This window comes from Nyctereutes procyonoides, unplaced genomic scaffold, assembly GCF_905146905.1.
Source record: "Nyctereutes procyonoides isolate TBG_1078 unplaced genomic scaffold, NYPRO_anot_genome, whole genome shotgun sequence".
Lineage (NCBI taxonomy): Eukaryota > Metazoa > Chordata > Mammalia > Carnivora > Canidae > Nyctereutes > Nyctereutes procyonoides.
This window is the reverse complement of record NW_026575043.1, coordinates 44,181,208-44,204,668: the sequence shown is the minus strand read 5'-3', so window position 1 is coordinate 44,204,668 and position 23,461 is coordinate 44,181,208. Positions and strand designations below refer to the sequence as shown.

General features: G+C 46.2%; 1 protein-coding gene across 4 annotated transcripts in view; it reads left to right on the top strand.

Annotated features, from left to right (window-relative positions):
* Nucleotides 1-457: 457 nt before the first annotated feature.
* SEZ6L (seizure related 6 homolog like) overlaps nt 458-23,461 on the top strand; it is a 195,080-nt gene continuing 172,076 nt past the window's right edge. For all 4 annotated transcript variants that reach the window (XM_055321808.1, XM_055321807.1, XM_055321806.1 and 1 more), the window contains exon 1: nt 458-551. In XM_055321808.1, coding sequence (XP_055177783.1) covers nt 458-551 — 94 coding nt within the window. The remainder of the gene's footprint in view (nt 552-23,461) is intronic.

Below are 23,461 nucleotides of genomic sequence, written 5' to 3'. Positions count from 1 at the left end.
CGCCGTCTGGAAAATGGTCAGGGCGCTCTCCGGCCTCGCCCGGCCGCGCAGGGCTGCCGCGAGCATCCTCCGGGAGGAAACGCTCGGCCCACGGGACGCCAGGGGAATTGGCGTTAAACTTTGCGGGGCGGGCGAGGAGGCTGGCCCCGGGGTGCGGCGGCCCTCTCCCGCCGCCCGCCCCCCTCCCCCGCCGCACTCGCGCGGCACAGGCTCGGCCCCAGCCCCCTCCCCCCTCCCGCGCGCTCCCCGCCCGCCCGCTCGCCGGCTCCTCCTCACTCGCCCGCCCGCGCCCGCGCCCGGCGCAGCTCGGCCAGAGCGACCGCGGGGTGAGCGCGCGTCCGCCCGGGGGCTCCGGCTGCCCGGCCCCCGCCCCGCGCCCCCGCCGCGCCCGCCGCGCGCCCGCCGCCTCCGCCCGCCCCCGGCCCCCGGCCCCCCGCGGCCGCCCCCCGCAGCCACCATGCCCGCGGCCCGGCCGCCCGCCGCGGGACTCGGCGGGACCTCGCTGCTCCTCGCCCTGCTCCTGGGCAGCCCCGCGGCAGCTCTGGCGGCAGGTAAGCGCCCCGAGGGGCGGGGCGGGGGAGGGGGCAAAGTTGCGGCGAGTCCGGGCGGCGGGGGTCGCGGTGCACCCGCGGAGGGAGAGCGGGGCGGGGAACCGCGTCCCCTCGGCCCGGGCTGGTGGAAGTGTGGAGGCGGGGATGCGCCTGAAGGACTCCGGTGCTTCCCTGCTTCTGCGGCGGGCTCCCTCTCGGGCTGACTCCCCTTTGCAGCCCCGGAGAATCTCCTTGGAGTGGGGTCGCCTCCAAACCTCAGATGCCCGGAGCTCTCTGCAACCGCACCGGGGGCTGGGTGCCAGATAACTGTCACCCTTTCGGGGAGAGGACGAGAAGGGGGCCAGCTGACCCGCCCGGAGACTGAGGACTAGATTCCAACTGTGCGTCTTGGGGATGGGGGGTGGGGGTGGGGGCCTCCTAGTGCCGCGCCCTCCTACTCTAGGACCACTTGCCTCGTTTTGGTTTAGGCTGCCCCGGGGGACCGGGTCCCTGGACCGATCCCAACCAAGTGTCTGGATGCCGAACTTGGGTGTGGCATTCGCCTGGAGGCCGGTGGAGGGGCCTTAGGGTTCTCCGAACTTGGCGGGGGAGGGAGAGGGGTCAGGTCACAGTTGGCAACCTGAGCGGACACTCTCCCCCACCACCACCACCACCACTCTCGACAATCTAATGTCTCTAACACTATTAGGAATTGAGGAGGTGGGGGTGCTACTTTCACCCACCACGTGCTTGCGGAGGATGGTTGCTCCTCCTTCCCAGACCCGGAGCCGCACCCTCTTCTCCACCCCGCTGAGGTCCCCCAGGAAAAGTTGTGTGTTGGGGGGTTGGGCGCTTCACTCACCCAGAGCTAACCCCAAGAGTTTTGAAGGTTTAATCAGTTCACTCGGAGACCCCAAAGTGGAGGGAAGCGTTGGTAGACCACCCGACCTCCCCTTGTGGAAAGGTCCAACTCCGGCTCTCAGAAACGCGCTCCTCACGTGGGAAATAAGCAGGCAGTTGCAGGGTCTGCCCAGGCTGAAAACAGTCGGAGGGCGCACACCCTCCCCATCTGGAACCTCGTCTCTTGTTTGGACCGTCTTGACCGGGGTACAGGCGCTGCCCTTTCTCCCCGGGGAGTTCTGGACACCTGGCGCGCGCACCTGCTTTCAGCACCAAAGGCCGCGGACAGCTCTCGGCTCCGTGGGCCCTAGCTCCGGGTCCCCGTCCCTGCGACTCTTCCCCACGGCCTGGAGTGCCCTCCTCAGCATAAATCAGGCATTTTATGCCCCACTCCCTTCTCCTTAAATGTGGAGCCCCGGAGTGCAGAGCGAAGGAAATAATTCATCACCTTTTGTTTAACAAAGCATATAATTAAAGAACCCCCCTTTTATGAAGCAATAATATTCACAATTTACACCAGGTCTGGACAATTTCTCTGGGAAAGATGGGGGAAGAGAATTAGTTTAAATAAATCGTTTCCACCACAGCATGCCCTTTCTTAATTAGCTGTCTTTCCAACAATGGTTTGGTGGCCTTGAACAGGGTCCACATCTCCCTCCCTCATCCCCCTTTTGAATCTGTGTTGTGACTAACACACAGAAAGAACCCAAAGCTACCGAGTGTCTTGCTGGCTTTTCTAAAGTGAGTCTACCTTTGAGGACCACACTCTCCAATACACCACCCTCCAGGGGAAAAAAAATGTCTTAATGGCACATATTGAATTGTCATCTGAGACAAGGATTTCATATCCTGCTTCCTTCACTGGCCTCAAACACAAAATGTGTGTGTGTTAATTTTTAAGACATTTCATATTATTTTTCCAACTGTTCGACACAACAGCTAGCCAGCATATATTTTTAATTAACTTCAGGTCACTGCCAAATTAAAGTCAACTGATGTACTACTTCAGAAGGCTCATTAATAACCGTGTGCTTCTGACTCCAAGACTCTGAGTGGTAAGGAAGGAGTAGCCAATAGCACTGCCAATTCTGATGGTGCATTTGGAAACCATTGACCTATCACAATAAATTCTATTTTTAACCTGGAGCCCCACTTCCGCTAAAGTCAGGAGAGCTGTACATCGAATACAGGGTTGCAAGCTAGTCCTGTATGCCTGTGCAGTGAGGGGATTTGTAAATACTTGAAAGGGACTTGTTGCTACATTCTTATGCAGGTCACGTGATTCTCTGGGCCATTTTGCTGTAAGGCATGAATAAGTATAAAGTATAACTTGTTTTTGAAGAGGCTTCTTATTGTCAAAGATATGCACATGGGGAATAATTGTAGCTACGTGCTAAGACTACAGAGCCTGAGTGTCATTTCTTTTCTTTTTCTCTTGAATTAATAAAGCAAATTCAATATTGCTCAATAAGACTCAAATTTGCTGCCTCCTCTAGTCCCTAATGTGCGTTGTTGTTAAATTCACTTAACAACTATTTTCATTATGGATTGCCATTCTTTTCCAAGGAGTTTTGGCTGCTCCTGCCAGGGGCCACCTTGTCTAAGCTTGAGGAATTCTTCTTTTGTTCACAAGAAGAATTGGTTAGTCATTAGGAAAATACTGTTACGTTCCTTCCTCCCTCTTCCAAGGCAAAGGGATATTTCCTGATCAGAGTGGCTTGTTTTGTGGTTTTTGCTCACAAGTACATTCGTTTCTGCAATTCAAAAAGCTATTCAAAAGGACTCAATCTACTGGTCCCCCTGTTTGGTCCTCTGGTGTACTGCAGACCTCCACTAGGGGCGCTCAAAGCTGTAATTGGTGACGGGGCAGAGGGGCCGAAGTCTGACCTTTGTAACCAGCAGGTGTGTGCAGAGCCAAAGGTCAGCAGAGTGGAGCTCTAAAGACGGCCTCACCTCCACCTCTACCCCCGCCCCTTTCTGCTTCCTACAACTGATTCCTATTCCTCAGAGAAGTTATTGATGACACTTGACATGCAGTGAAAAAGAGGAAGGAAAAGGTGATAAGAAGACAGGCGAATGCTCCACAAAAGGCAGCCTCAGAATACAGAGTCCAGCTGCCCTTTTTTATGCCAGTCTGTGGTTTCCCTTATGGAGCCAAACTGCAAAACACCAAAGAGGCCATGGCAAGGCTGTTCTGGGGAGTTCGAGCTGGGTGCTGGTATTAGATTTGTAGGGTTCTGGAAAAGAAATATTGTGGCTTTGAAAACCTGGGTCCAGGTCCAGCTCCGCTGGTTATGAGAGTGTGACCTTAAGCAGAATTCTCTTCTCTGAGCATCCATTTTACCATCTGTGTAATGGGGGCAGGGGGGGCAGGGCGGTCCCAGTCTGGAAGGATGCTTGCAATGATTACATAATACTTCCTTGTAAAGCACCTGGCTCAAAGTAGATGCTCAAATAATGTTCCTCCGTTTTCTTCCCTGCTTTCCAAAATGCAAGTTGCCCCTCTTACTAAGCACCAAGAGAGCGAACCCCTGAAGTTGGTGTGAAGCAGATGTTGGCATAAATATCTGGACAATTTAGGTCAAAGTAGGAGGGGTGGAGGTGAGATAGTGGGTAGTCCCAGGTACCTATATGTTACCTGTGGCAGGTGAGAATTTTTCTTTGCCTGGTGCAGGCACCCTTCCTTCCGAAAGGAAGGAAGCAAAGTCCATGGTACCAGAAATGTAGGATGGCAGTGTAATGGTTGGAAAGGAGATATAAGGAGAGAATCTTCTGGAGAAGACATTTACTCATTCATTCATTTACCATTTACTGAGCACTTTCTATGCATGCAGCAAGGTAGGGTGCAGGCACCCACGTGGGACACAGGAGACACGGAGTCGTATGATGAGGTCCCTGCCCTAGGAGTGGCAGCCTAGCAAGGGAGATCAGAAGTAAATCACTAGCATCCATGCCCTGTGATCCTTGCTTCAGGAGGCGGCTATCAGAGTGCTGTGGGCTCTTACAGGTGGTGTGGTTCATTCTCTCCAGAGAGTCGAAGCCTTCCCTGAGTGGATAGCTTAGGGACTGGCCCTGCACGAATGTGACAGGGACCAGCAGCCTGAGGAGGGGTTTCTACAGTGGGGTAGTGAAGATTCTGAAGCAGGCTTCGTTTTCGGAGCACGTCACACATGGGTGGAATTAGAGAGAGGGAAACAGGAGTGAGTGGGAGGGGCAGGCAGGTGGGCACCCAGCCTGACAGGGGAAAGAAATCATCAGACATGCCCATCCTCCCCACTCTCCCCTGCACTTCCTGGGCTCAGCAGCTGGCAGATGAAGGCTGGAACAAAGGCCTGTGAGGCGCCGTGTACGCTGTTGTCCACTAGAGGTTGTGATGACACCAAAGGAATCCTCTCTGAAGACAGCCAGTCCCGGTTGCTGAGTACCAAAGGCAGCCACAGTGCTGGGTAAAGCTGTCTCACTGGATTTGCATATTTGCATAATTCTCTGGTTCTTTAGCAGCAGCCTTTTGGCGTTGGTGAAGAGGGGGGCGGGGGTCCCAGAGAGAACAGACCGATTCTCGATTCTCGTGGACCTGCCTGATGTAATTTACTACAACACGACTGAGACTGTGTCTCAACAATGAAAACAGCATTCACGGAGAGTTGATTTTGTTCCAAGCCCTGTGGTAAGTGGTTTGTCTGGATTCGTTCAGAGAATGCTCACAATGGCCCTAATAGATGCCGTTATCATCCCCACATTAGAGATTGGAAAAGTGGAGGCACAGAGAGGTCAAGCAGTGTGTCGAGAGTCACAAAGCCGAGATGTGGTTGCAATCAGGAATCATTTTTTTTTAATGCCGCACGTCACAGTTGCCTCTTACATTCTGCATTCCCCAAGCTCGTGTGCAGATTTTGCTGATATGTGACAGGGGCTGATAAATATTTGTCAGAGGCATGCTGGATGTGCACCCTCTGCCCACCACTGTTCCTGGCACATAGTAAGCTCTCACGGAAAACTGGTCGAATAAGTGAGTCATAAATTGAAACAGGTTACAATGTATGTGTGGGCGATTTCGTTCATAATTGTCGTATCTAACTAGTACTGAATACTCGTTAGGCACTTGCATAGGTTATTTGATTTAATCTCTATAATTTCTCTCTATTTTATGGATGAGGAAACCAAGGCTTCGAGGGGCTGTTAGTTCAAAAAGCTCAAGGTCGTCAAGCAGATGACCTAAGATTTGAATCCAGATAGTCTGACGCTGAGCATGGGAGCTTGAGTGCTGGGCACAGCACCTTCCGAGGTGGGTCCTGCTGTATTTCCCAATGAAATGTGTGTACAACTTTATCGTTAGTATGCGGTCAGGCTGGGTGGGTCTAAACCCTGGCTCACCAAACTCTAAAACCTGGCAGGACAGAGACCCAAATCAACAAGGATTTTTCCCCAAGCCCTTAATATCACTGAAAGAAAGAGAGAAAAAGAAAGAAAAATAGAAAACAAAACAAAACAAGAAAAAGAGAGCATAGGGATTATTCTTCCCAGCGAAGACCACAAAGAGTGAGCAGTGTGGCTGGTTTGTTGGCTGGCTTTGAAATTCTGACTGTTTCTAATTTCACCTATTCCCAGGCCACCCAACCATTAACGGATAATGTAAAAGTGTAGAAAATTGGTCTCTGTAATCTCCTAAGGTCAGGAACCTAAGCTCAATCATCTCCTAGCTATGAGCCTCAGTTTTCTCATCTGTAAAATGGATCACAGTAACCACAGCCACATACACAAAGCTGTCCTCACAGGGCTGGGATGAGACATGGGAGTTAAGATGCTTTATGCATACCAGAAAATGAAGCTTCAGGAAGGTGGGTGCTGGCATGGAAGACTCAAGACCCTAGGCACTCCCATGCATTTCTTCTTGGGCTTGTTACGAAAGAATGGCAAAATATAGCACTGCTTTATGCCATTTAGCGTGGGTCGACTCTGTGCCAGAGGACTGTCCATGTATTTACCCTATGTATTCACTCATGTGATCCTTACCCAACCTTATCAGGTGATGTCACTAAGCAGATATTACAAATGAGGAAACTGAGTCTTGGAAAGGTATTGGCACTTGCTAAGGTGTTACAAGCAATGCATGATTTGGCCAGAATTCAAACCCAGGACTATTTGATTCCAAAGCCCAGGTTTGTTCTAGATGCTAGGGTATGAGGTATCACATAACAATGACCAAATGAAGAGCAGACACAAGCCCAGAAATTAGGGCGGTTTGACTAGACTCTGGGATAGGAGATATTTCCTCCTCCAGTGGCAAATGTCAGGTGTCTCAAGTCAGCTCACAAAGAGGAGAAACAGTTCTTCCCAACCTTCAATACTCCCCCTGATGGCTCCTGGGTGCAACATCCTTCTTACCATGCAGTTCCTTCAAACTGGACAGTCATCTTAGGAATTTGTATAGTTGAAGATTAAATGTCCAGGTGGCTGACTTGAGCAGCCTGACCTTGAGCTATGCACTTAGTGCTCTGGACCGATTTTGGCCTGACTGACCAATCCTGTCTCCCTTGCAAGATCGTTATGAATAGTCCGAGCGGGTAGATATGTGTAGCCCATAGCAAGCACTCAATAAAAAGTTACCTTTATTGCTACCATTAGTCACCTGGTGAACTCCTATTCACCCTTCAAAACCCAGTAATTAATTGTCTTTTTCTGTGAGAATTTCCTTTGGCTGTCTCCACTCTGCGCTACTTACGAATCATACTCTGCCCCCCGCCATCACATTTTATCCCTCTATTATAGGTAACTCATGTACTCGTAATGCATGAGTTACCACTTCACACGCCTCCCTCTAAACTGTCAACCAAAGCTTACTCATCCATATGTCTCTTAGCCGGTATCTAACCCAGTGTAGGGCTCACCACATTCATAAAACTATGCTAATTACCTTTCATCTTCGTATCAGTGGTGGGGAGGCAGCATCGGTCCAAAGATCTGAATTTGATGCCTCTTTCTTTTATGTCCGTGTGCTCTTATGCTCAATTCAGCAGCACATATATGTCTGTGTGCTCTTGGGCAGCCTCTCGGAGACTTGGTTCCGTATCTGAAAGCTGGAAATAACAAGACTGTCCTACCCTCAAGGAATTGCTAGGAGGAAAATTAGTGAGCTAATAAATGTGAAATCACCAACGAATTCTACAGAACGAAAGATGAGAGAGAGGAATGAGATGAGGAAGGAGAGAGAGACACTTTGTGAAAAACAACAGCAACCTTTGTGTAAACACACAGCCGCAGGGCGGGCCACTCAGCACTTCCCTGCCAGAGCCATGTCTCTTTCCAAAGGGCATAGTGACTGTAATTATTTACCCTGTGGCTTAGCTCACTTTAAAATCGAAATTTTCTAGGCACGACACTGGGTGTTATAGAATCTGCCTTCTCTTGGATCCGCTACAGCTGCAGAAACCAGTAAAGTTACTAAAAACCCATGCTTAGAGTTGTTTTCTGTTAGCTGCATGACCCTGGACGAGCAGCTTGGTCGCTCCAAGCCATCAGTGGGCCTCATGTGGGGGTCATAGTCTATGAGCTGTCCATTTCCCAGAGGTGATGTGTTGAAGGGAGGCTTGGTATTGACATGCTCTGCAGAAAAACTTAGCAAGGTACCCTTCCTGGAGTCCGTCATATTAATCAGATCTTGGCAGTTTTGGATGGACTCTCGGCCTGCCTCAATCCGTTCCCTGATAATTTCATTTTACTGAGGAAAGAAACCCAAAGAAAGGACTTATTCACTCAAAGTCTCATTGCAAGTGAGTGGCAGAGCCAGGACTAGCACCTCTGACTCCTGTTTTCTGACTTCCTTTCTAAAGGGACTTTATCCTTCTCCTAACAGTGGAATCCTTGCTCTTCTCAGTGTATGTTCTGAGATCCATGGCCTTAAGACATCTGTCTCCATCGAACCAATGGTATCCATTACCCAAATTGGATATTTACATTGTGTGGCCATGGCAGAGTGACTGCATAAAAAGAGTGTTAGCAGAAACTGAAGTCAAGCTGGAGCTCCCTCCCGTGCTGACTTGGCACCTGAATCTTTGAAACACTAGCAGACCAGCTCACACCTGGGAATGGTGCCATCCAAGCAGATGGCCTGAGTCAAGCAAGCAAGAATCAACCATGGAGGCTCAGGGAGGTGCAGGTCCCAGGCCAGGTGCCCCCTCTGTGCTTCTCTGCTCTCACCATAGATTGTAGAGAGTGGCTCATTGAGAAACCCAGTGAGGGCGTGCAGTGTAGAGAGCCAGGGAAGCGTTGCTTGAGGCATGGATGATGGAGTCAGGCTCAGCCTTGGGCCAGTAGCTGGATGCCAGGGATTATCCGAAGGCTGGAAGTCAGAGCAAGGTGGGTGGATACAGTCTGGAGCTTGGGACAAGTCCTACAGGGCAGAGGGGTGGGTATGAGCCAGTGGGTGATGGTTTCCTTGTTTGGTCTCACCCATTCTCAGTTTGAGGGTAGGCATGTGCCAAGGCTTAGTGTCATAAATTAGCGAGTTGGGATACCAAAATGGAGCATTGACTCAGGACTAAGAGCCTAGCAAGTAAAGAGCACAGACTCTGAAGTGACAGATAATGGCTCCAGCCTGTGTGATCTTAGACAAGTCACTTAACTCAGATGATTAGGATAGCAAGAGTGATACAATGATGGCAATGATTTGTTGAATCTTAGCTGATTCTCCGATTCTCAGATCAGTCTGGCTTCCAAGAGAGGAACTAGTATTTCTTTTGGCTTTATAGAGCAAAGTGCCATTTGGGATAGATCAAGAATAAGAAGGTACCCCAAATATTGGGCCAAGGACGCTCCAGGGATGGGCTTCTTCCCTCCATTTCTCTCTTCCATGGCATCTGCTTCTCCCTACATCAATTACTTCTGTCTCTTTCAATCTCATCTCTCTCTCTCTCTCTCTCTCTCTCTCTCTCTCTCTCTCTCTCTCTCATCTGCCTCCTTCTGCTCACTCACCAGTGAGCTCCCTCATTATCTCTACTTAAACATGGACTGTCATGGCTTCTCTTGGCTCAAACTCTACATTTTCACCATCTAATACCATAGCCACTAGCCACATGTGGCTATTTACTTTTAAACGTGAATTAATTAAAATTAATTTAAAATGGAGTTAGAGTTCCTCAGTCCCACTAGCACATTTCAAGTACTCAGTAACCATGTGTGGCTAGTGGCTGCCATGTTGGACAACACAGAGAACATTCCCATCTTGGTAGAAAGTTCTATTGGACAGTACTGTCCTAGGTACTGTTAGGGGCAGTCCAGACATAGCCCCTAACATTCAGCTTCTTCATGTTTCCCAGCTCAGATTCCTGAGGAATATGGCTTGTCCTGCTGGGCAAGAGGTTGGCTGTTCATGTTTAATCCAATTATCTGTGTCTGGTGTGGTCAGCATGCCGGGGGGCATAACACAGGGCTAGTCAGGTCTGTACTTTGGGTAGAGCAATCACCACTAGTAACATTTCACACTCTTGCTTTCCTGACCTCAGTAGTTGCTTTCTCAACCCTTTCAATTGCCATGATGTGGCTCTGGAACTCTTTTGATCCATATTCATCCAGCTGTGGCCTCATTGATAAACTATCTAAGATCTGGGGAAGATCATTGTGTCTGCTGCCTCGTCTCCCTTCCTCACTGGACAATAAGGCCCTTGGGTTCTGGAGTTGTCTCTTATTACTTCTCTATTCTCAGCCATTTGTTGGAAGGAAGGAAAGAAGGAAGGAAGGAAGGAGAAAGAAAGAAAAGAAAGAAAGAAAGAAAGAAAGAAAGAAAGAGAAAGAAAGAAAGAAAGAAAGAAAGAAAGAAAGAAAGAAAGAAAGAAAGAAAGAAAAAGAAATTAATTCTTTGGCTATGAATGACCCCAGTTTGGGAGTCACAGGACACAAAAACATTTGCAGAAAAGTGCCTGGGTGGCTCAGTCCATTGAGCTTCTGACTCTTGATTTCAGCTTAGGTCATGATCTCAGGGTTGTACGATTAAGCCCTGCCTCAGGTTCCATACTCAGCAGGGAGTCTGCTGGAAATTTTCTCTCTCCCTCTGCCCCTTCCCCCGCTGGTGCTCTCTAAATAAAAAAATAAATAATCTTTAAAAAATTGCAGAAAACGCACAATCTTCCCCTCATTTGGGCCAGCTTAGGGAAAGATCATTTGAGGTGGGCGTTTGTGGGAGGGCATGTCCTCATGAACTGGTGTATTTGGGCATTTCAAAGGGTCCATTTCCTGCAAATCAATCTAGGGTAGAAAGTAAAGAGAAGCTTCAACATGGGGCCCCAGGAGCCCTTCCCTTCCTCACAGAAAGGTTCACCTGGAATGCAAGCAATGCACTTAGGAGCAATTGTGGAGGTTAGTGGGAAAACAAAATGTGCTTTTTTTTTTTTTTCAAACATGTGGTTCTCTGCATGGTTTTAGTAATGCTGCTATTATGTAATGTTGTGATTTCCTCAGAGCTTTAATATTATGGAAACAGAGGGAGAAGGTGTTTAAAAGAACGTACTCAGAGTATACATTCTGAAAGTGGTGGACTCAGCACTGGCATAGAATGGAGATAGGCCAGGATGTGGACCCCAACCCTGGCGTTTCTGTGTTGTGTGTTGCTAGAGGAAGGGGTCTGATCAACTCAGCTCCAGTTTCCATCTGCAAAAGGAGAATGTAATGCTTCCTGTGCCTCTCCCGTAGAGTGAATTGTGAGATCGCAATGCCTGTGTCAACTCCCTGCCCCTCTCTAGCAGTGTAGGTGAATGGTCCCCCGCCCTTGAAGGTAAGCAGTGCACAATCTATACAGCAATACCTGGCAGCCTGGGATGTGGAAGTGCACCATTAAACTGTAAAGTGATGAGCAAAAAGAAACAGACAAAGCTCCTCTGACTCCTCGTTCCCTGCAGACTTCTGATCAGACCTCTACCTCTGTACCACCTCTAAGGCAAGTTTATCAAGTTGTAAAGCTAATTTGGGGCCAACCACCTTGGAAATTAATGCAAAATATGTGGAATCAGTCCTAGTTTTCCAGGGCTTCAGGAAGGGAAATTTACCTAATTTATGGCATAAATAAAAAATGATGTGCTGGGGCTCATTTGCATACATTTACTTCAATCCGGGTTAAAAGCAACACTTTGTTGTTGTTTCTAAAGAAAGCCTCAGACCACTCTTGTTAATCCAAATGTGTAAGCTTGGGACACCTGGGTGGCTCAGAGGTTTAACGCCTGCCTTCGGCCCAGGGAATGATCCTGGAGTCCCGGGATTGAGTCCCACATCGGGCTCCCTGCGTGGAGCCTGCTTCTCCCTCTGCCTGTGTCTCTGCCTTTCTCTCTGTGTCTCTCATGAGTAAATAAATAAAATCTTAAAAAAAAAGTGTAAGCTTAGGCAAAGTGCTGAACTTTCTGGGCCTCAGTTTCTTCAGCTGTGAAATGACAGTGATCAATGGACCCACATCACAGGAAGTAGTGAGAACTCATGAGTTGACCCTATAAAACACATAGAATAGTGGCTGGTACCTAGTAGACATTCAATACTTAGAGTAACATATATAATATTAGACAATTTTGATGGTATCAATATCATCATTATCATATACGTATTCAACATATATCACATCCTATGACTGATGTCACAGAAGAATCGGAAGGACGCGGTCTCACTGTGTAACCTCCCGGAGTTATTACAAACCCAGGACCTGGACTCGTGGTAAAGCAGAGCAGGTGTCAATCATGGGATACATCCACAAATGGATTACCATCACTATCAGACACTTCCCCACAGATGCAAGAGTTTGAAAACCTTTCTCCCCTCTTCTAGACAATGAGGTCCTCCAAAGCAAGGGATGCATCACATTTCCCTCTCAATCAGCAGTCCATCTCCCAGAAAACAGAAGATCAATAAATGCAAAGGCTGGAATGAATGAATGCTGAAGTGTAATCCTTCTTAATTAATGTGTGGGAAGTGCTTATTATTAGTATGCATGCTAACGCATGGTTGTCCTCCTCCCAGACTAAGAACACCTCGTGCCTGTGTCACCAACATGTAGCTGAGTGTGGTGCATTGAGCAGTCAGCAGGTGCTCACTGGGCATATGGCAGTAGCCAAGAGCTCAGAAGTTAGGACCACAGAAGCCTGAGTCTGGATCCCAGCTTTGTCACTTAATGAGCCATATAACCCTCAGCAAGTTGTTTGTGCTTTATGGAAACAGTATAGGAGGAAAAATAACTGTACCTTTTTCATGTAGTTGGTATAAGACAAAAATAGGGAATGTTCCATCAATAGATTAGCACTTTGCCCAACAGAAATTGGATACTCAGGGAGCACCTGCATGGCTCAGTCCATTAAGCATCTGCCTTCGGCTCAGGTTGGGCTCTTAGGGTCTTGGGACCAAGCCTTTCTTGGGGCTTCCTGCTCAGTAGAGAGTCTGCTTCTCCCTCTTCCTCTGTCTCTCCACTCGTGCCTTCTCTCTCTCTCTCAAATAAATAAATAAATAAATAAATAAATAAATAAAATCTCTTTTAAAAAAAGAAATTGAAGGGGCACCTTGGTAACTCAGTGGTTGAGCATTTGCCTTTGGCTCAGATTGTGATCCCGGGGTCCTGGAATCAAGTCCCACATCAGGTTCCCCTCAGGGAGCCTGCTTCTCCCTCTACCTATGTCTCAGCCTCTCTCTGTGTGTCTCTCATGAATAAATAAATAAATAAATATTTTTTAAAAATAAATTGGATACTCAGTATATATACTACTATGAGTAAGTGAGTGAGCAACTATTCCCAAGAGTCTTGAGAAAGAGAGACTTGGTGTGTCATTCCTAGCTGGAACAGATTTTGCAACTGCACAAACCTTAGAGATAGGATGTTCTGTAGGAATTCAGATAGGAGTGTTGCTGTTAGAGCAGCTACATCTAGCCTCTGCTTCCCAATGTAAGGTATTTTGTTATCTTGGTTAATAAAATTGAGGTTCTAAGAAGGGAAGGGTCTGGGGATCCCTGGGTGGCGCAGCGGTTTGGCGCCTGCCTTTGGCCCAGGGCGTGATCCTGGAGACCCGGGATTGAATCCCACGTCGGGCTCCTGGTGCATGGAGCCTGCTTCTCCCTCTGCCTGTGTCTCTGCCTCTCTCTCTCTCTCTCTCTCTCTCTCTGTGTGTGTGTGTGACTATCAAAAATAAATTTTAAAAAATAAAAAAAAAGAAGGGAAGGGTCTGGATGGGTGAACCCATTACTCACTGGCTGGTGTTTAATGACCAAGGTTCATCTCAGATCAGCCACAAAACTCCAGACAAGGAACCATTGGGCATAGCCTGGTCCTCCCTGGCAAGTCCTCTTGCCATCAGGGGCCTCCAGAAGGCAATGTCTGGGTCTTATCTGTCTTATCTCTCCACTATGTCTCCCTGTTTCCAAAGAAAGTAGATCCCTAGAAAGACTGAGAAGAAAACAAATTCCCATAATGCACTAGAATCCCTGCCATGGCTTCATTTATAGAATCTTGCTTAATTACTAGCAGAGCCTTCGAGGGTGACTATTATAGCCATTTGATTATAGATAAGGAAGCTGGGGCTCAGATGGCTAAGCACTGGTATATTAGGATTCCTTCATTCATTCAAGATCTATTCTCTTTTCCTTCAAGACCTTCCACTCATTAGCAAGCACTTGGTAGGCACTAGAGATGCAGAAGTAAATAAGGCATAACCTTGCCCTCAGAGAACCTAACATGCAATCATTCTGCCAATTCAGGTATGACTCAGATCTGCAAGTTCTTTTCTCTCTCTTCTCCTCTCTCTCTCTCATGTTGGCCCGTGACTTCTAGGCAGAGAGCAGCTCTCTCGGAGGGACCAGGGCTGGGAACGGTGCATTCCCAGGGTCACTAGTCCTGGTTGGTATCTACATATTGTGAGGTGGTTTGGTTGTACCCAATCATCTCTAGAAAAAAACAAAAAAAAACTTTAGGTGAGGCTCTTTCATGGGCCAAGTAGATATATCACTTTAAGAGAACCTTCTTTAACTATCCCAGACTTCTTAGGAACAGAGGCCAGAACTCCAGGAAAACCTACTGAGAGCAATTACTAACTTCACTTATGGCAACAATATGTTGGCTCTTTGTTCTCTTGCACACGTGGGAAAATACATTTTGAGCAGAATTGCCAATACGTAGCAGAGCGTGTGTATGTGCATAAATAATATACCCATTATTTCCTTAATGCATAAACTTGGACAATCAATTAATGAGTTTTGGCCGAAAACAAATTAATTCCTTCAGGTCCTGGGATAGCTTTATTCTGAGTAGTAATAAAAATAGTAATTTATTCTCTGCATGTGGCGGAGGATACCCGTTATGGGATTAGGTTGCTGCAAACAATTTTGAGGGGCTAGCGATATAGAAGATTAGTCCTATTTTTCAGATGAAGGAATTGAGGGTCAGAGAGACTCCATGATGGAATGATTCCTTGGCCTTTGTGTTTCCTGACATTGGTGTTTTTGAAGAATAGAGACCCCATTATTTTATAGAATGGCCCTAATTGGGGCACATACACTTTGAATTCTTAACAAAATGGCACCATGTCGTTCATTTTAGTCTGTAACTTGCCTTTCTCCTTCTTGGGCCTCTTTTCTGTGATTGGAACAAGACCCCAAATTCCCCCAAGTCAAGCTATCTTCACTCCCTAGTCTTAGTTTTGCTTATACCCCTGTTTCTCCTACTAGTCTGTGGGACTAGCTAAAGGGGTATAAGGTAGGGGTATAAACTAAAGCTAGTCTTAGTTTTGCTTATACCCCTGTTTCTCCCACTAGTCTATGGGCAATTTGGGGCCTGATTCACTGATTCAGCCACAAACAGCAAATATTTAATGTGTGTACTATACAACACCAACCCTCAAGGAACTTACACTCTCTATGATCTTTCATTTATTCACCAATTCAGCATGTTCGTTCATTCATTTATTCAGTGAATATGCATTAATAGTTCATTGCTGGGCTGCATTGCCTACATGCTGATCATTCAATGTTTACATCATGGGGTAAAATGATGGTCCACCTTGCAATGAGGGAGAAGGGGTTTGGTGTGTTAATCTGTGATAGTACACAAGATGGAGAGTTTCCAGGGAACATCAGACGTTCTCAGGGGCACTGTGTACTTGAAGAGGTTAAAAAGACACCCAAGGACTCTGAGAGCTTCTGTGACCTCCAAGAGCGTGAGCTGAGTGGCAGTCCCTCACACTGCCCATGGGGCAGGCATCCCAGTCTGACTTAATACAACCCCTTGGCCTGGACCAGCAGAAAGACCACCCAACCCAGAGTCAGAGATCTGTGATCTGGAACTGACACAACTGCCAAAGATGTACTGTGTGACCTTGAGCCCATCTCTGTCCCTCTCTGGGCTCAGTTTCTCCATCTTTAAATTTAGTGAGGAGGGCTTTATCAGTATTTTCCAAAATGTGACTTGAAAGGCCATGGGGAGCTTTTAAAAACCAGATACTCTGGCTATACCCTCCCTACTGACCAGGAAGCTCCACATGTTGTCTCTTCCAGAGGTTTCTGAGGCATCAGTAACTGTGCCTGAATTATTCAACCTCTAAGCCATGACCTTTTATGATTCCTTTGTTCATAATGATTATGCTTACCATTTATAAGCCAGTCACATGCTAAGCCTCTTCCTCATATTCCTTCATGTGAGCCACAGAACAGTCCAGCTCCATAAAGTCTGATGATCCCCATTTCACAGCAGGAGCCACTGAGGCTTGGAGAGATTGAGTGACTTGCTTAAGATCACACAGCTGGCAAGACCCAGAGCTGGGATTCACATCCATGTCTGAGTGACTGGGAAAGAATATGCTGCCTCTCTGTAGTATGGATGGTGGTGGGAGTCTACTTCTAGCCCACCGTGTTCTCTCTCCCAGACAGTCCTGGTCTCCTGGTTCCTCTTGCCCTTGGAAACCTAGTTAACTCTTTTAATGAGCCAAATAAGTGCACCCCATGTGTGATCAATCACATTCAACTTCCCATGATCCAGGCCCGAACTTGCCAGGCACTGGGACAGCCTCCCTGACATGAATTATTGCTACCATCAGGCCTCTTTTCTGCTTCTGCACCTGTTGGGGACAGGCTGAGTCAGGGATGCCTTAGCTAGCACTCAGGATGCAACCTTCGGGCTTCTCCTTGGATGACTAGCCAGGGTTTGAGGCATTTGAAGAACTACCAGAAAGCTATTGTGGCCAGAGTATCAAGGGCAGGGAAGGAAGTAGGGCAAAATTAAGTGAAGAGGAGGGTGGGCCAGATCCTGTAGGGCAGGGAGGCTGCTGGGAGGTGTTCAGGGAGGTTATTCTCTTGCCCTCAGAAGCTCATTGTAAGCAGGGGAGTGGCTTGTTCTGGTTTGATAAAGCTTCTACGAAGTGAAGGGGGTTAGTGAGGAGGCCTTTGCAGACAGGATTTGAAAGAATAATCCCACCCCCTCACTCCTCATCATGAGACAGGTTCGCCTGTCCCCAGCTTCCCAGCTAAGGTTCATTGAGTTCATTTCTGTCAGCCCACCGCTACTGGCACCATCTCTCTCCAACCACAGTGGAAGGGAGGCCAATGCTCTGAGCCTGCTCAGAAGTCCACAGGGCTCCCAACCCTTGACCTTTCGACTGTGTTTAAAACCTCGACTCATCCACAGACTTGCCCCCTTGAACCTGGCCTGGTGCTTTGAAAGGCTCTCACTGTCCTTCCCATGGTGGCTGGAACACAGAAAAAGCAGCAGAGAGGGGAAGAAAAGAATATAAATTCGGACAAAGATGATTAAATCCACATCTCCCCTCCTCCCAAACCCTGATCAGACTGTACAAAAGGATCTCATATATATTATCACTGGCTCTCAGTTGAATGTAGGCCTGACATTGCTGGGTAAATTAAACGCCATTTATAATATAGCTTAACTATAAAAATGTGCTCGGGGCAGAAATTAGACATACCAGGCCTTTTCCAGCAAAAGACATTTTTACAAATGCATGAGCACCTGAACCAATTTGGAGGCCCTGTCATTTTGATTTAGAGCCAGGGAAGTGGGGCTGATCCCTAAAGAGGAGAAACAATTATCCGGGTGAGAGAAGATTTTAGAATTCTTTTTCTTATCACTAACCTGCTTTGGACTCAGAAGCATCAAGTAGAGAAGACGGTTGACTTGTGAGTGAAAGCTAGGACCCTCGTACACCTGCTTAACCCACAAATCCCATATGATTCCCACACGCTCTCTTTCCAGGGAGCCTTCCCTGCCCCTCTCTGGGATCAGGAACATCTCACTGGAGCACTCACATCCATTTTGTTTCGGTTAGCTATCGCTGCATGACAAACCATCCCCAAAACATAGTAGCTTCAAATAAGAACCATCTGTTTATTATGTGATTCTGCAGTTCTACTGGGCTCAGCTTGGTGATTCTTCTGGTCCATGTGGTGTGGGACAGAGTCACAGTCACAGGGCAGCTTGACTGGGCTGGAAATGCCAAGAGGGTCAGCTGCACATCTAGCGGCTTGAGCTGCTTACCACCTGAGCATCTCAGTTTCCTCTCATGTGGCCTCCACGTGTGACTGGGGCTTCTCTCAACATGGCAGTGGGATTCAAAGAGGGGAAGAAAAGAGCAAGGGCAAAAGCTGAAGATCTCTTAAGGAACATCTTTAAAAGTTGTGTGTTGCGGGGATCCCTGGGTGGCGCAGCGGTTTGGCGCCTGCCTTTGGCCCAGGGCGCGATCCTGGAGACCCGGGATTGAATCCCACGTCGGGCTCCCGGTGCATGGAACCTGCTTCTCCCTCTGCCTGTGTCTCTGCCTCTCTCTCTCTCTCTCTCTCTCACTGTGTGCCTATCATAAAAAAAGAAATTTAAAAAAAAAAGTTGTGTGTTGCATTCTGTTGGTCAAAACAAGTCACAAGGCCAGCTCAGATTCAAAGGAAGGGGAAATAACCCCACTCTGGATGTGAGTGGTAGAGACTTGGCAGCCATCTTTAATCTACCTCTCTTATAGTTACTCCTTTTTTAAAAAAAATATTGTATTTATTTATTCATAAGAGACATAAGGAGAGAGGCAGAGACATAGGCAGAGGGAGAAGCAGGCTCTCTGTGGGGAGCCCAATGTGGGACTCAATCCCAGGACCCTGGGATCGCACCCTGAGCCAAAGGCAGACGCTCAACCACTGAACCACCCAGTTGCCCCTCATAGTTTTCCTATGGAATTCCTATATGGAATTTACTGTGCTGTTACCTTGTGCTTGACAGTTGCTCTGAGAGGTACTTGATACTTTATACTCGGTTGTTAGTTTGTGTCTGTGTCTCCTTGTACAGCGGGATGCTTGTCTAATTCATTTCACTTACAAAGGAGGTGCTATTGCTATTAATTCCAGTTTGATAGAAAGGCTACAGTTCTGGGTGTTCATTTCCAGTGTGGTCACTCTTCACCTAGGAGATTATTGTGAAATATTGCAGTATCCTAAGGACTAATATTATAGTCCTTTATAGCAGTGGTTATAATGATGACTAATAGTAATAACTATTAACAATAGTATAACTCTTACTGCTGTAGTAGTAATAACTGTAATACTGCCTTGCACTTAAGTGGCATTTAGCCATTTAAAAAGCATTTTTATTTCTATTACCTTACTACCCTGTCCAACAACCTTGTAAAATTCCCCAAGAGGACTCTTGTTATAATCCATAGTTTATAAACGAGGATACTGACCCTGAGGAGGGATGAAAAACTTATCATTCATTGATCATAATGGGTATAGCTTTGCAAGGACCTACTAAGTGCTGGGTACTTTGTACCAATAGTTTAATTTCCTTCTTAAAGAAATAGCATGAGGTAGATACTATTATTGCCACCTTTTTACAGATAAGGTAACTGAGGCTGAGAGAGGCAAAGTCCTTCATTTGTCAGTTTTAGGACTGGGATACCCTTCTAGGTCAATCCAGCTCCTGAATTAACAGCTCTTTCCTCAATGCTACACAGACTTTTATCTAGGTTGCCATTTCTAAATTACTCTGAGCTGAGAAAACAGATAACATTTGTGTAAAACTGTGCAAGATCAGAGTGCAACCCTTCCATAATAACTCCCACCAGCTTTAGAGCTGACTTTTGGCAGCATTTTTGACCTTTGAAGATTTCATTCTTTACCTCCTTGTAGTTCTTGGTAGCTTCTGCATAGCCAAAGTGACCATGAAATAAATTTCCAGAAAAGTGAGTCACCCTATGTATCAAGTTACATGAGGTCAGAGTATCTGGGTGGCTCAGTCAGTTCTGCGTCCAACTCTTGGTTTCTGCTCAGGTCATGATGTTGGGGTCGTCGGATTGAACCTCGTGTCAGCCTCCACACTCAGTGGGGAATCTGCTTGGGATTCTCTCCCTCAGTCCCTTCCCCTCAAATAAATAAATAAAATCTTTAAAAAGAATAAAGTTACATGAGGTCACTAAATCCAGTTATTCCAGGGATTAAGTCATGTTGAAGTTGTCAATTAAGCAAATAAATATATGTTTATATTTTTTAGCATCTCTGATAAAACTCATCCACTGGTATTTCTGGAGGACACGCTATACATCAAGTACTAAAAGGCGGGACATTGCAGCATTAAGCATGCTGACTTTAAATATGGCCACGTGTTTAAACCTCATCCCTGCCACATGTCAGCTATACAATCTTCGGCAAGTTATTTAACTTTTCTGTGCCTCTGTTCTCTCATCTTAAAAGGGGTTAATAATAGTACCTATCTCACAGGATCGTAGAGAGGATTAAGTGGGCTCATATATGTATTGTGTAGTCAGACTTGTACATATGCTCATCTTTGAATCAATCACTGGAGCTAGCATGATGTAGGAACTGAGTGGCTGGCCGGTCCTGGGCTCCCCTAACACATGGGTTAAGGTGAGGTATGGTGGTTTCCTGAAGGAAAATCCTAATGCTATCACCAAGAGAAAAGCCACAGGGAAGTCTAATATGTGGAAGAACAAAGGGCTTCTTTTTTTTTTTCTACCATGTCTCAACTGATGGTTTAATGACTCAGGAAGGAACTGAGGATGTGCTAAAGTAAGATAATGTGAGTGTGGGGGCACCTGAGTGGTTCAGTTGGTTAAGTGTCTGCCTTCGGCTCAGGTCATGATTCCAGGGTCCTGGGATTGAGCCCTGCATCGGGCCCCCTTCTCAGCAGGGAGTCTCCTTCTCCCTCTCCCTTTACAGCTCCCCCTGCTTGTGCTTGCTCTCTCTCTATGTCAAATAAATAAATAATATTTTTTAAAAAGTTAATGTGAGTGTGAATTAAGCAGATACAGTTCTCAGCTACGGCTACAAAGTATTTGTAGCACAGACCCAGCACTGCCATTCACTAGTCTGCCTTCTTTTTTTTTTTTAATTTTTATTATTATTTATTTATGATGGTCACACAGAGAGAGAGAGAGAGGCAGAGACACAGGCAGAGGGAGAAGCAGGCTCCATGAACCGGGAGCCTGACGTGGGATTCGATCTCGGGTCTCCAGGATCGCGCCCTGGGCCAAAGGCAGGCGCTAAACCGCTGCGCCACTCAGGGATCCCACTAGTCTGCCTTCTTTAGGAGATAGCAAGGGAAGTGTGCAGGAAACAAGACCGAGACCTATTAGTTTAGTGGCAAGCTGTCATCAGTTGTGAAACTCTTTCCTATAAATATGTACAGTGCCTGAGAAACAGGCATCTGCCGGGTCCCTCCACAAGGCAAACATTTAAGCAACAACCTCCTGTTTGATGAGAACAAAGAAAATGTGCCACCAGCTAAGTTCCTTCCTTTCTCTGACCTTCAGTGTTTTCATCTATAAGATGAACAATGTTGTCCTAGAGGGTCTCTTGGGACTCTTTCAGTCCTTGTGCTCAAGGTTTTGTGACTAAATTTAAATGATTTTAATAACAGCTTGAAAGTGAGGAGTCAGGGCACATCCACTACCTCATTGAGGTAGGAACTGCTACTGAATCAGTAACTTTGTCTATCTATCCATTTTTCCATCCATCCACCTATCCATCCATCCATCCATCCATCTCTCCATCCACTTGGTCACCTATCTATCTATCCATCTATCCACTCTCCTATCCATCCCTGTCCATCAGCCCATGCATTTATCCATCCATCCATCCATCTATCCACCTGTTCATCTATCCTTATACATATCTGTCCATCCATCCGTCCATCCATACATCTGTCTATACATATATACACGTTCTTTCATCTATCCATCAACCTGTCCATTCATCAGCTCATCCTATGTAAGGCTACTTTAAGACTTTGGTTTGCCCTAAGCAACCTTATTTTGGAGTCCCAAACTCACATCATATCATACAAATTAAATGCATTTTTATTGATGCATTTTAAAGGAAATATGAAAGTCAGCTTTTGGAATTATTTTGTTACTATGGTAACGCTCTCGATTTACATTTATCTGTAATTTCTTGACAAATCATCAAGAATACTCAGAAATTCTTGTGAAATGAGATTCTAACCCATCAACTCTTTCCAAACATAATGGAACTTTTATGAACACTGAATTTCAGAAATACTGAGGTTGACATGATGGTAGGTTATGGAGCCCATTTAATTTAAGCCTTTATTAATTCTGCTTGCACAGTTTTCTTTTTCTATTTTGGAGCTAATATATTGTTTTTAGCTCTCAGACATTTTCATGGGCTCTTAAAAAGCTTGCCGGCCTCAGGCCCTAATGGGTAAAATAGTCCTATTTCCTGAGTCCTTTACCACCTTTCCTGCAGGTCTTGGCTCCTCGTCAAATAAAAGAAGGGAAATCGTGTAAATGAATTTTGGTCAACCCAAGCTAATGCAATGCTTGAAGGAAACAACATGAAATAGCAGAATCACACCAGAGATTTCTTCACGTCCACCCTCGACACCTTTAGGCATTCCTGTCCTAAATAGAAACAATAATTCTGGACAGATGAGAAGAAAGATAAAGGCAATTTCAAGCACTCGTCATAAATTGTAATGAGTACCTACTCTAGTAGGGTGCATTTTGATTACTTTTTGAAATGTGAAATGGCAGATTTATCTCCTGTGATCACATCGGGAACATTTTTTCTTCCTATAAAAAGAGGTTTCAAGAAATGCTGAAAGGTTTAGGATAATGAAGGCAAATTGCTCTTACACCAGCAGGGAATTGTGAACAGTTTGTGTGTCTTTGAACATGGGGGAAAAAAATGAGAGAATTCCCCAAGGGAAAAAACCCTAATTTATCACCAAAAAATCCATGTGAGAACAGTGTGGCTTGATGCCTAAAGAATACATATGAACCAGAACCCTTGGTGAATACCCTAGTCCATCTCTCTTAACTTAAAGATGAAGTATGTATGATTCAGAGAAGAGAGATAACTTATCCAAGATCACAAAGCCGGTTCGTGGCAAAGCTGAGAGCTTGATGATTTTCTTCTATCATATTGTGTCACACTTTCCTGCAAGAGTGGGAAATGGGTAAAGAAAAAAGGTACTCTTCTTACAACTTTTTTTTCTTTATTTGATATTATTGAACATTTGGGAGGTGTGCAGAAAAAGTTAATTATCCTCTCCCCATCCCACCGCATCCACAAAGCCTGTATTAACAGCCAATGCGAACCTTTTCTTCTCTTTGTTACAATTTTGAAAAGCAATTTTCTCTTTATGTTTTATATGCTTCTTGAATCTCTGTGATGTTCAGACTTTCCACTGCATTCAATTTTGTTCAATTCCCTGGAGCTCTTTGGGTCAAATTCTTCCAGGAATAATTACCATGCTGGAGATCATGGTGCTATGTGCACCCATGTTGGGTGTCTCTTAAGTACCAGGGGCTGTGCTGGTTGTTGATGAAAAGAAATTATCTAGGACAGACTCCCTGGCCCCCCAAGAGATTCAGAGGCTGATGGGGAATCTGGATGTTTAAGACAATTTTGACAAATAGTGAGGTGTCCTGTGATAGGAATAAGCCTATTATATGCAATCCAGGGATGCATTTGACCTGCACCAGGACTTAAGGAAGGCTTCCTGGAGGAAGTGATTCCTGATCTGAGTCCCAAATGATGAATAAAACTTAGCA